General features: G+C 49.8%; 1 protein-coding gene across 4 annotated transcripts in view; it reads left to right on the top strand.

Moving 5' to 3' along the window:
• Csmd2 (CUB and Sushi multiple domains 2) overlaps positions 1–13600 on the top strand; it is a 560352-nt gene that overhangs the window by 473218 nt on the left and 73534 nt on the right. For all 4 annotated transcript variants that reach the window (XM_041651748.1, XM_041651747.1, XM_041651746.1 and 1 more), the window contains 6 exons: positions 754–872; positions 1392–1461; positions 3383–3499; positions 5603–5812; positions 11274–11462; positions 13398–13575. In XM_041651748.1, the coding sequence (XP_041507682.1) occupies positions 754–872; positions 1392–1461; positions 3383–3499; positions 5603–5812; positions 11274–11462; positions 13398–13575 (883 nt within the window). The remainder of the gene's footprint in view (positions 1–753; positions 873–1391; positions 1462–3382; positions 3500–5602; positions 5813–11273; positions 11463–13397; positions 13576–13600) is intronic.

Genomic DNA, 13600 nt, shown 5'->3' with positions numbered 1-13600 from the left:
GAATCACTATACCCTAGGACCAGGCAGAAAGTACTTCAGCCTCAACCCCAGTAGATAATCTGGGATGTAAGAAAGTGGAGGTGCTCTTTCCGCTGGTTCTGCAGACCAGCTTCTGATACCCATTTGGATGTTATCTTCAAAGTTCTTTCTCTCACTCAAAATCTCATTTTTCATCTACAAAGTTCCTTCTAGTCACTGCTAAGATCCCTGAACAGCAAGGACTACAGCTGTGCCTTTGGGGGCGTAAAGCAGTTTCTGGAGAGATGTCTTTCCTCCTGGGTCGCTGGCTCTGCTCCCATCTCACACTAGGTACAGGGAGGGACCAGTGGGCGCCATCAGATAACCACTGTGTGTTCCCAACACATCAGGAGCTCTGATGATTTTACTGGGGTCTCTGATAGATCTGTCTTCCAAGGGCAGAGAAAGGGGAGAGAAGTTGGGAGCAGAGACAACAGGGACATGGGTGGGGGACAGGACTCAGATAGAGAGGCCTTGGGAGTCTGCAACCAAGGTGTCCTGATGCTGAGCTCAATAGATGAGCATCCCAAGCCCCTGAAATGACACCCCCTGTTCCAGCTTTGATCTGATGAACCTCCATACTACACATTCTGACTTCCTCTGAATGCCGGGGTGAACAGGAGGCCCAGGAAGGCACAAGCCTTGGACCCCAAGAAGCCAACAGCATCCTCTGCCTCTGTCACCTTAACCAACCAGTCTTGCCCATCTTTCTCTCTCCCTCTCTGTGTTGTCTAGCGGTGGGCCTGAGCAGTTGTCCCGAACCAGCTGTACCCAGTAACGGGGTGAAGACGGGCGAGCGCTACTTGGTGAATGACGTGGTCTCTTTCCAGTGTGAGCCAGGATACGCCCTCCAGGTACCCATCCCCACCAAAATAACCCCAGGGCAGGGCACAGGCGTCCCCTGAGTGCATTGCCCAATCCCGTACTGGCAAAGCTGCAGCCTGGTTATGGGTGAAGCCTCCCTATCCCCTGGGGACAGCTATCCACTCCTGGAGCTATTCTCACAAAAATAAACTTTGTTGATGGTAAGGGCCCTGGACAATCCAGCCTGGAATGTGTTCCTGCAAAGTCGGCTTTGATTGGACTTTGGGAAAATTTAATTTCCCTTTGAGGGCCATGAGGGAATTTAGTAATTAGAGGAAACTCACAAGGAAACCTCCTGTAATGAGAATTCTTTAGTGATGGTTGTTAGTAAGTGGTCTCTCCCGCCCCAAATTATCTCTCCTTCTGTCTTACCTCAAATCCCACGATGATCTCATGCATCTGGATGTCTTGTCTCTTAATGTGAGGCCTAGAGCAAGCCCCCGTTTCGGGTTAGGTGTATAATTGTGCCCCTGGGGACCTCTAGCCCGCTACTGTTCTGATTCCTCCAGGGCCATGCCCACATCTCCTGCATGCCTGGAACTGTGCGCCGATGGAACTACCCTCCTCCACTCTGCATTGGTAAGAGAACTGGACTTTAGAATCCACTAGAGTCCAAATCCCAGGGGATCAGAGCTCTCTGCTATTCTGCTGAGTTCAGGTTCAAGTCAAAAAAAAAAATCCAGTGTTCTGGATTTGTTCCAAGTCAGTAGTTCCTGAAAGACATTTGTGCAATTTCTAACTCTCATTCAAAGCTGTCCAGGCTTCTGGAAGGTTCTGCCCGCCAACTGAAAAATCACAAGAAGCTTGCCCACTTGAGAATATCATGAGGGTCATTGTGGACTCATATAACCAGCCAGACCCCAGAAGGCAATTTTAGGTACATTGGGCTTTTCCCATGACTTTGTCAAAGTGCAGACTGAAACACCTGCTTCAGTTGTCAAGGGTTGCACGTAAATTAAGAACTTGGTTTCTTTTTACTGCTTAACCTATGCTAGGCAATGTTGAGGAAATTAACAGAAATAAGGAAAGACAGGGGTACCTCAGAGCATTTGGTCAGGTCAAGAAAGCAGGAAACAAACAGTGATTGGGTGTCTACTAAATGCCAGACTCCAGTTTCCCATTGCATACCTCCAGTGGGGGTTCGTAAGTGTGTGGGTGTGGGTGTGTATTTGTATGTGTGTGTCTGTGTGTGTGTGCATGTGTGTTATACACTTGGTGTGGGGGGTGTGCCTATGCATATCTTCCTCAATCGCTCTCCACATTTTTTTGAGTCAGGGTCTCTCCCTAAACCCAGAGCTCACCTGTTGCTCTAGGTTGGCTGACCAATGAGCTCTAAGAGTCCTCTTCTCCCTGCCCCTCAGCACTAGGCTACAGGGATATCACTGCACTTGGCTTTTGCGTAGATGCTGGACATCCACACACAGGTTCTCACAGCAAGCCCCTTACCAAGTGAGACATCTTCCCCAGCCCAGAAATCTGTCTTCAGAGATTAAAGAGAGGTGGGAAATGGAATGTGAAGGGCCATCCATGCCGGGCTGACAGCATCCCCTTGTCCCCCAGAAAGTAAGTGAGTCAAGGGAATGTCACATTGGCATGCCAGCATTCTGTGCTTGCTCTCCCATAGAGAGCAGGTTAGATACGGGAAATTCTAGGCATCACAGCGGTTCCCAGAGATGGGAGCTGTTCTTAGCGTCATTTTGCTGCTCTGGCAACTGGGCTGGGGAGGAGCATACATTTCACCCACGGTCCCTCAGGAAGTGGAGTGGGAATTGTGATGTAAGTGGTGGCACTATTCCACCCCAGTGTGCTTCCTACTCATTTTCTGCCCAGAAAAATACTGATCTGGACCTTGGCGTTTTCTTCCCTGAACACCTGGGCCTCCATGGCCGATTAGCCCCTTTCTGCTCACACAGTCTTTCCTCGGAGAACGTGAAACCTAAAATCATTTTCAGCTGGGCAGCTACTGAGGCACCCCAGCAACTTGAAATCAGATGTCTCCAGTTCCTCCCTCGCTGCTGAGTGGTCATGGTGAACCTCGGTGGCAGGCCATCCTTCCCCATAAAGGATAGATCTGGGAAGAGTCTGGCACAGTTGCAAGCACACAGAGAGGACAGGATGTGTGCCACTCTCTTTTCTTTCTTGTGTCCTTTGCTCTCATGAAGACTGGGTTGGAGAGGAAGGGGAGAGGGGTGGGCTGTCATGTAAGGACTGGAAGAGTCAGACTTCTGGAGCAGAGCTTTGCCACTTCCTGCACGGCCTTGATGAGGTCATCAACCTGTGGAGGGCGTGGTCAAGGCTGACACTCCTGGATACCCTGCGCTGTGCTTCAGTCCTGAGTTTACATTGCTCAGTTTACCTGGGTTTACCGATATTCAGAGAGACCTGCTGGGGTTCTCAGAGGGGTTTGTGACTCAAGGAACGTTTAAAACTGTGACTCTGCGTGCTCGAAGAGCCCCACCCTCTCCTCGATTTCCTAACCCAACTGCTCTCCTTGTCACAGCTCAATGTGGGGGAGAAGTGGAAGAGATGGAGGGGGTGATCCTGAGCCCCGGTTTCCCAGGCAACTACCCCAGTAACATGGACTGTTCCTGGAAGATCGTGCTGCCTGTGGGCTTTGGTGAGTCTGCAACCCCCAGAGTGACATGGGCTTGGAGCCCAGGCCTGGACTAACTCAGCTATCTGCCCAATCCCAGCTAAGCGCGGCGCCAGCACCGCCCTCCCCTCTGGCTCATGGGGTGCTGTCTTGTTCAATCTTGGGGGAAAGGCAGAAATTAAGTGAAAGGGGAGGAAAGCTTAGGGGTTACTTTGATTTGAGTCCCAAACTAAACCCAGGGGTACAGAATAAGAAACTCAACTTGAGCTGTAGCTGAGGGTATAGCTCAGGGCTAGAGAGCGTGCCTTGTGCAAGACACACGGTTCCATCTTCAGAACCATTTAATAAAAAGAAAAGGAAAGAAATTGCCTGGAATAAAAGAAAAGGAAAGCCGTTTTGCTGAGACCAGGCTGCAAGTTGTGCTTTTAACTCCCTATACCATTTATCATCCTAATTAAATTGAGCCAAGGTCAATATGAAATTGAGTTGGCATTCTTCACGGACACATTCTAGCTGGCCTGGAGATGGGAAGAGCAGAGATGGGCTATGCCAGGTGTGGGGGTTGTTGGCTGTGAAGGATGTTAATCTAGGTACAAATTTTAATTGCTTTCAATTCATGTACTGGCAATATATTATAACCTTGGTTGTCTGTGCCAAAGAGATGGTGGCTTTGGCCGACAAGGTACCGATGGGCTATCCATGGGGGTCCTCTGGCCCAATTCTGCTCTGTCCCTAGGAAGAAACCTCTCCTGGGGATTCCTCTTTTTTATACATTTGTGTTAGCATAATCTCTACAAAGCAATGCGTTTGACTGTGATGCAAACAAACTTTGCGATAGCCACGCCCCACTGGGTGTTGCCCCTCATCTCCTCTCTCTCCTTGAGAATTATAGAACCTCTCAGTCTGCTAGCCTCAGTGTGAAGACCGCTTGTTTGATCATCTGTTATAGGTCCCAAGTATGTCTTCTGATAAGGGACAGCCATGGTCCTGCTGGCTTTTAAATCAGGATGGAGGGGAGGGGGACAGTGGGGTCACCCTCAAAGGCTAGAGTCTAGTGTCTCTTGAAGGGAACTCGGGAAAGTGGAGACAGCTTTGGCAGCCTAGGCGGAGTCTAGATTTGAGACACCAAGAAAAGAGGGCCAGAGTCCCCTTTGCTCTAACTTCAAGCTTGGGACCAAAGAGCCTGTAGAGGCGAAGACCATCCCGCCTTGTTCATGGGGGGGGGGGGGGGGGGGGGACTGTGCCTAGCGTGACACAAGCCCATGGCATATGCTCATCCGGTATTAGCAAACAAATGTGTGTTCTTCCAGGCCCTTAAAATAGAAAAATTGCAATGGATGGCTACATTTTTCTATTTCCAGTGTCTATTTTTTCCGACCTGATTTTTCTCAGTTAACAATGTAATGTGAGGACCTTTGTTATACATGGTGAATAGGTTTCTTTGGAGAACATTTTCCAACAGCAATCCAATTTTGAAAACCCTTGTCTGTAAACAAATACCCGTGTTGCTGTTCCAACCTCACTTCTCCGTGGCTTATGTAAATATGTACCCTAGGGGCTTAATTAAATCCATGTCCCCTGACAGGTGGCTAAGAGATCTTGATTAACCCACCAAAAGTCCCGAAGGGTAAACTTCATTTGGCTTCTCAGTGGATTAGATGGTACAATATACACTTCCGATCCATGTCCTTCTGAATCACCTAAAGATTCTTAGAAAATACCAGCAAGAAAGGTCATGTGTGCCCTCTGACTCAATGGGGTAATTACTTTTTAGCTAAACATTTATTCTAGGGGAAAAACCTATCTTTATATCAATACTAGACATGATTCAAATGAAATCAAATCTTGACCCCGAAGTTGGCTTCCCATAAAGTCAAATAGACTTGGGTTGGGGCTCAGAAAAAACTGGTGTCTCTGTTGCTGAATGAAAAGTCTGTTGACTTTCTGACCCTTCCTGATGGCCAGAGCAGGGACTAGATGGGCAAAACTCAGAACCACCCTGGGAGACGTGCGTGGGTTGGGGCTTTGGTGGTGGGGACTCTGGACCCTGAGACACTGTAGCGGGACATGCTGCCAGAAGCCAGACTGTATGGCTTTGGGCACTGTGTGCCTCTGTCCTTCTCCTAGGTGCTCACATCCAGTTTTTGAACTTCTCTACGGAGCCTAACCACGACTTCTTAGAAATCCGGAGTGGTCCCTCTGAGACCAGCCGCATGATGGGCAGGTTCAGCGGAAGCGAGCTGCCAGGCTCCCTGCTCTCCACGTCCCACGATACCATTGTGTATTTCCACAGCGACCATTCCCAGAACCGGCCAGGTTTCAAGCTGGAGTACCAGGGTAAGGATGAAAGTATTACAGTGGCACCACTGTCATGGTAACCACTGTCAGACCCGCGTCTGGCCCACAGCTACCCATCTCCCCGTCTTTCTGCCTGGGAAGAAATGCCAGAAGGGCTGAGGGGCAGCAGATCTCTCTGTGGAGGCTTCTGTTTGGAAGTAGCTCAATAGCTACCTAGCCCTGTTTGACAGACAGCTTACATGTACCCAATTTTTTCCAGAGCCATGGGCCCCACAGTGTCCACTGAGGTTCCATAGTATCTAGAGCTAATAACCAGCAGCATCCTGGGCAAGTAGCCTATCAGTTCCCCTCAGGCATCCCTGACAGGGTCCACCACCATTTCCCCTTGGCTTTGAAAGGCTCAGTCTCAGCAAAGATCTCCTGTAACAGAATGGAAAGTTCCAGCAACAGTGTTAACAGCGCCCACCTCAGGCTGCGTTCCCTTGCAGAGGCCCACCCGTATGCTGGCAGAGGTTCTATTTCCTGAGGTGAAACTTGATGGCAGGTCCAGTGTTCCTAGCATGTTTTCACAGAAAAAAAAAAAAAAAAAACAACCCGTCACACCAACGCAGGCATTGCTGTGTGAAATGCCATTCGTTCATTACTAACAGTGGAGACTCCCAACCTGCCTGGCTGTGCTGGGCAGCCCTGCATAGGCCTAACCTCTCCCATGAATCTCCCCTCGAGTCACTGAGTGAAGCACCTGTTCCAGCCCCATCTCAGCTCCTTTCACTCATTCCCCACTCTATACTTTTAGACATTTCTTTTTTGCCAATACTAACTAGTACATGTTTATTTTAAAAACCCTAAAATTGTACAGATGTTTCCATGAGCAGGGGACATCAGCCAGCTTAGGCCACTGTAACAAATGCTGCAAGCCAGCAGGAAGCTTGTAGGTAACAGAAACTCCTTCCTCCCTCCTCTGGGGGCTGAAAAGTCTTAAGGTCAAGGTGCTGGCAAATCGCAAGCCTGGGAGAGGCTGCTCAGTGGCTCGTGGTGGCACCCTCCTGCTGTGTCCAGGTTTGATAGATTCAGTGAAGGACCTCTAAGGCCTCCTCTGTAGGGAGCCTAGTCCAGCCCTCCAGGAAGACCTAAGGACTCGCCATCTCCAGACGCCCTCCCATTAGGGAATGAGGCTTCAGTGTGTGGTACTGGCTGAGGGAACATGCAGGCTATGTCACATGTCATGGGAGTCATATTGCTCTCATAAACCCACTGTAGGTGCGGTCTTCCAGTTTCCTGTGTTCAAAGTTAATCTTCAGTTATACAGATAATTCACTAACACATTCTCCTTGTTAAAAAACAACCAAGAAAAAACGGCAGTGGGGCAGAGACAACCCCTAATTTTTAATTAATTAATTCATTTATTCTTCCTTTCACCTTCTTCCTTCCTTTCTTTCTTTTTTCTTCCTTCCTTTCTTTCTTCCTTTCTTTATTTCGCGTGTGTGTGTGTGTGTGTGTGTGTGTGTGTGTATGTGTGTGTGTGTGTTTACACCTTGGAAGAAAATGTAAAGTTTTTGATCGCATATGCTTTTAGTATAGAAAGAATACCGTGCAATGCGTATTCTGAGAGCCTTGGCCTTTTCATCCCTATGACCGGGTGTCCCTTCCTTGTCAGATAAGAATACTAGGCAAGAACTAGGCCTCTCATTCTGGAACAGCCATAGAGTGTGTCCCCTGAGGTAGGCACATTTGAAATGGTTGCACGGGGGAGGCCTGCGTGTGAGCATGGCAGGCTCATACTGCAGGGTGCCAAGAGCTTGGCCTCCTCAAACCATGCCACCTTGTTAGTACTGACCAGGCAGCCAGACCCAAGGAAGGGGGAGGGGTTCTCTCAGAAACTGTTCCTGTGAAGAGTGTCTGTGACTGAGGAGGGGAGGATGGAGGACCGACGAGTCAGGACACATCAGTACTCATCCTGTCACGATGGTCTGTCATGGAAGACAAACTTGATTCCAGTTGCATGGATCCATGCTCTGGCTGGAACAGGTGTAGACCCCATCACACACTCTGCCGCCATCACTTCCGAGTCTGTTTGTTGGGAGGCTGTTACAGAGTACCGAAGACCCTGTGACTCGAACAACAGCTCCAGGGATGGAAGTGAGAACACGATTAAGGTGTTGGAGGGCCAGGTTTCTTTCTTCTGAGGGTTGTAAGGATCTGCTCCGGGTGGGGGACTGGATCTGGGTGGTTTTTAGACATCATCAGCCTTGTGTCGGTTTGCAGAATCATCCATCACCCAGTCTCTGACTTCATCTTCATATAGCATCCATCTTCAAAACTCTAGTTAGCCACCCCCATTGATACATCATTATCGTGCATAGGTATGGAATACAGTGGGATGTTTCCAGACAGGAACATTGTGTTTGAACAAATCAAGGTGGCTCATAGTCCCATCAACCTAAAAAATCACACTTTATTTGATGTGGTTAACGTTCAAAATGTCCTCTCTCGTGTGCTGAGAAAAGGAATCGTCCGTGCTATTGGTGAAAGGGTAAATGAGTAGAGACATCATGGAATGTACTAGGGAGGACCCTCAAGCTCCCCCTTTTATAGTGACACCAGCCCCAGCAGATCACCATCCACCCCACAGCCATTCGGGTTTATGTAAGAGGTCAGAGGTCCTCTCTCCACATAAGGTCACTTCCTGACACTCTGGGCGTTCAAACTCAGGAGTGTGCAGAGACAGTTCAGCCAATACTCCCCTCCAACACTTCTCTCTCATAAGTGTTGACAACACCACCGGCTCCTGGATTCCCCACAAGGGACCAAGCCCTCCCACCCACATGGTTGCCACCCCTGTATCAGAGAACATCCTCACCCCTGCTGAGCCTGCCCTGCCTAAGGTCTCCAACTCAGAAGTCAAGGACAACAAAACGGGTCAGCCTTTCTGGGATCAGGACCTGCCTTCTGCTCCCTTGAGTCACAAGTCCGCCCGTGTGTCACTCAGCATCAGGCCACCTGCTCCTTCGCGGGCCGAAGCTCAACTTTCATTAAAGTTTCTTGCTGTGATGGTCCCGACCTCTCAGCCTAGGGAGTCTCTAGTGCCAGAGGCCCAGCTGCTTCCACTGAGGCCTCTAATTCGTGATAGATGCAAATGATTCTCTCTGACCAACTGGCCTCATGCGCCAGAGTTGTTCAGTATAAACAGGCTCTGAGCTCTGAGCGCCCCCCCCCCCACACACACACACACTGTGCTTCCTCTCCAGAGAAAATGGGCTTCAGGTCTCCAGTTTGTAGAGGATCCACCTGTCCCCACTGAGGCTGTCTATGTGGACCCCAGTTCTCTTGATTTCCTTAACTTTTTTTTTTTTGGAACAATCCAGCTCTTTCTCCTCAAAATTCTTCCAGCTGGACAGACCAGCATCTCTAGGCAGCTGCTTCCTCTGTCTTTCCATAGGCAGACGCTTCCAGAAAATGGTTACTGGTAGCTAAGTTTGCTTGCTTTTAACTTACTCCAAGGCTCAATAGGTAAAATTCTTGCCACTCAAGCCTGGCACTGGGAGTGGGGGGCGGGGGGTCAAAGCAGGAAGATCTCAGGAGCTCATTAGCCAACCAGTCTACTCAACAGCTGAGCTCTGGGTTCAGTGAGAGGTCTGGTCTCGAAATGTGGTAGACACCTGAATTGGCCTCAGACCTACACACACACACACACATGCACAAACATGCGCACACTCACACGCACACGCGCACACACACACTGTAACTTCAGAATTTAACTTTCCCTCTGAAGCACCTTCTAGGACTCCCAGATCTGTCTTGGAATGAAAAGAATCCAGGAAGCCCTCACTGAAGTTTCTCCCTTGCCACTCTCATCAAAGCTACTCTGGCTTTTGACTCGTGGCTGCTCCCTTCAGTCCCCTTACTGTCCGTCTTCAGGCCACAGAACTCCAGCCGAGGCTTCCGATGCAGCCTACCTGGGCATCAGGATCCTACCTTCTCCAAGGCATCATGGGCAAAGCACCCAAAGGCACTCCACTGACAGGGCCACCTCTCCTTAGCCCACCCATGCCGGTGGTGGCTCCTCGGTTCCTTGAAAGATGCAGTCACCTCAGTGATTTCTGTGTGGGGGTGGTGTGTGTATGTGTACGTGTGCATGCACACATGAGCACATGTGTGTATTGCAGGTGTGCATTTATGTGTGTGTGTACAGATGCCAGAAGATCAGCTCCTGTGTCATCTACCATGCATCAGGTACTATGGCCCCTTTTTGAGACCAGGTCTCTCATGGCTTGGGTCTCACCAAGTAGGCCTGATGGTTAATAAGTTCAGGGGTCCGTCTGTCTCTGTGTTCTCAGTATTGGAATTACAGATGCACACTGCTACTAATCCTGGCAAGAAGGAAGGAAGGAAGGAAGGAAGGAAGGAAGGAAGGAAGGAAGGAAGGAAACAAGGAGACAGGCAGGAGAGCCCACGTGGATCCTGGCTCTCAAACTCAGGTCCTCCTGCTTTCAAAGCAAACCAACTGAGCTTTCTCCCCAAGCTTCTCCAAAAGTGATTTCTGGTGAAACTTGCGTGTTTTCCCACCGAAACAGCCCTCCACAGTGTCAAATGGAAACACAGAACCCAGCCACCACTGCGGAACGGGCATGGAGGAACCGTTAGCCTGGAGGTCACAGTATTCTTATTGCGTGTGATAAATCATCCGGTTCCACAGAGCGTCGTTCAGCTCAGCTGTTCCTACTGAGTGCTGCTGCTGTGGAAACAGCCCATCTCCGTCTTCTGCCAGTTCCCTGAGTAGAAAGTGCCCAATTACTGCGACAAAGAATATTCTTCATCCGGTGTACCCAATTAGTCAGAGGCGTTGCTCTGTGGTACACAGCCAGTGCCTCGGCTGACTCTTCCTGCTGGACAGGCCTCAGCCGTTGCCATGAGGGCAGCTTTCCTACTCCTCCAAGGAGCATCCCTGTATGGCAGTCACATATGCCTGTGGCCCAGCTAGTCCCTCCCCGCAAAGCTCCCATCTTGACTGTAGATTTAACTTACTCCCCCTAAATGCTTTCAGGGGTTCTAACTTGGCAGAGCTGGAAAGGCCCCCACTTACCTCTTCATCTCACTTTTTCTGTTTGTGACCTAGAATCAAGCAACATGGAGACACCTAGACTAACACCCGACCCCGAGAAGGTGTTCAGTGACCAGAAGTTCCCCTGTCAGTACATTCCTTGAGCCTCTCTTCCCAGCGGAACTAAGAACAATCAGTAACGTTTATGGGGGTCCTCCCACATGCCAGTGTCCTTCAGAGGGCTACAAGATATCATTGCACTCAGTCCTTGTAACAACTACAAGAAGGGGGGGGCATAGAGAAGTTGAGGGATTTATCCAAAGTCAACAACCAGTCAGGTCTGTAGGTTTCCCAGTCCTGGGGCTCTGCCTCAGTGCCACCACCTGGGCGCCACAGTCTTCCATTTGGGAAGAAATGCCCCAGAAAGAATAAAGTGACCTTTTCCCTGACCTCTTCTAGCCTACGAACTTCAAGAGTGCCCAGACCCAGAGCCGTTTGCTAATGGTATCGTGAGAGGAGCTGGCTATAATGTCGGACAATCGGTGACCTTTGAATGCCTTCCGGGATATCAACTGACTGGCCAGCCCGTCCTCACATGTCAACATGGCACCACTCGGAACTGGGACCACCCCCTACCCAGGTGTGAAGGTATGTCCCTCTCCCGCCCTAATGGTCCTTCCTGGGGTTGTCATGGAGACAGAGCATCCTGCTCCACCGGCTACTCTGTGGGATCGCCAAAGGTGAAGGTCCAGGCAAGCTTTGCTTATCCTGTTTCCGTGAGCCAGCCCAACCAGGGAGAGAGCCCAAGTGACAGAGCTCTGAGCAAGTTCTGTGTAGGACCAGGGGATGTGCGCTATGGCCAAGGGAATGGCATATCCAGCCTGTAGAAGATCTGCTCTGATGGGCTAATGTCCCCCAAGGAGATGGGAAGGTGCCACAATGAGACCGTAGGAGCTGAATGGTGGAGAGTAGTAGTCTTCAAACTGTCCCTTTTCCTGAGAACTCTGGCTCCTTTTCACCTCCCCCTTCTTCCTACATGTATTTGGCGAGAGACGAGCTGGTAATCTTAGGTGGCTGAGATGGAGCATTCTTGGGCCTTCTTCCTTAGGCAGAACCAGGGTGGAGATGACCAAGAGACCCCACTTCCACATCCTCTCTTGCCTTATTCTGACAGCCCACAGTTTTCCTGGAGAGATGCTAGAATCAGTCTTGAAATGGGGAGGCCTGGCAAGGACAGTACCCCAGCAGAAGGAAACACCCCAGCTCCAGGGTCAGCTGTCAGTCCCCTCTCTGTGCCTTGTCACTGAGTTTCACTCCCTTCTTTAATAAAGCAGGACGTTTTTGAGAGTCAGAAGGTCCCACAAGTGGCCCAGCCTGCGATGGGGAATGCGTAGTAGTAGCTTTCTGTAGAGGAGTAGCCTTCTGGGCAAGGTCCCGAGCCAAACATTTTGTTGGCTGATTCGTTCATTCATTGACTCATTGACTGATGATGTATTGGGATTCAAACCCAAGGCCTCATCCATGCTAGGCAGCCAGCTCTCTGTCTCTGAGCTTCATCCAGCCCTGACCAACGATTTCTTATACATTGTCTTACCTAGTAACCCCCACAGTCCCATGAAGAGTATTCTTAGTCTAGTTCACTCCTCAGGAAACAGACTCAGAGAGAATGCATGACTTGTCTATGGTCATGTGACTGATAAGTGGCGTAACTATGATTTTTAACCCCACCTTAGCCTCACTGCAAAAACCCAAAAGCCAATAAAATATTTGCTATGCAAATATGAAGACATGAGTTCAGATTCCCAGAATCCGTATAAATGCTGGGTGGGTGTGGAAACCCAGCTGAAATTTTAGAACTCGGAAGGTGGAGACGGGATTCCCCCGGAACAAGCTATCTAGCTAGATTAGCTATGTTGGCAAGCTCTGGGTTCAATTGAGAGACCCTGCCCCAAGTGATAAGATGGAAGGTGATCAAGGAAGACTGCAGCATCAACCTTAGTTCTCAGCGCACACCCATGCCTGCATGCACACACACACACACACACACACACACACACACACATGCACGCACGCAAACGTGCATATATACATGTCACATCTCCCACATATACATACTCACAAAATAAGTAAGTAAATGCTAAATTTAATTTTTAAAAAAAAATAGACCAGAAGCAACACTCTAGAAAGAACAGGTTAGAGAGGAGAGAGATTGTCATAATCCCTCATCTCCTCCCAGTAAAAGTATTACAGCCCCCATCCTACCAGCCCCGTTCCTCCCCATTCCTCCCCATCCTCAGTGCAGGGGTCAGGGCCGTTCTCAAGGTTAATCACTTCTCTACTGGACTGTGAGAAAAAGAGGAGGTCAAAGCGGGATGTTCACAGAGGCACCTGGGGTGATGACAGACAGCCAGGGAGCAGTGTTGGTGAACGGAACCAAGCATAACCTCGCGGCCCCGTGTCTCCTTCCTGTCCCATCTGCAAAACAGTAATGAGAGCTGGGATTTTGCCAGGAAGGCATCTGGGTTCTCAGCCGGCTGGGTAGGACTCTCAAATACTCATTTATTTGCGTTTCCTCCCTGGCAGTCCCCTGTGGTGGGAACATCACCTCTTTCAATGGCACCGTGTACTCACCTGGATACCCCAGCCCCTACTCCAGCTCCCAGGACTGTGTCTGGCTGATCACTGTGCCCATTGGCCATGGTGTCCATCTCAACCTCAGCCTGCTGCAGATAGAACCCTTTGGAGACTACATCACTGTCTGGTAAGATCAGACGCCATGTCAACGG

This window comes from Microtus oregoni, unplaced genomic scaffold, assembly GCF_018167655.1.
Source record: "Microtus oregoni isolate MIOR12 unplaced genomic scaffold, Mior012 000005F_ref0000423, whole genome shotgun sequence".
Lineage (NCBI taxonomy): Eukaryota > Metazoa > Chordata > Mammalia > Rodentia > Cricetidae > Microtus > Microtus oregoni.
This window is presented reverse-complemented; position numbering and strand designations above follow the sequence as displayed.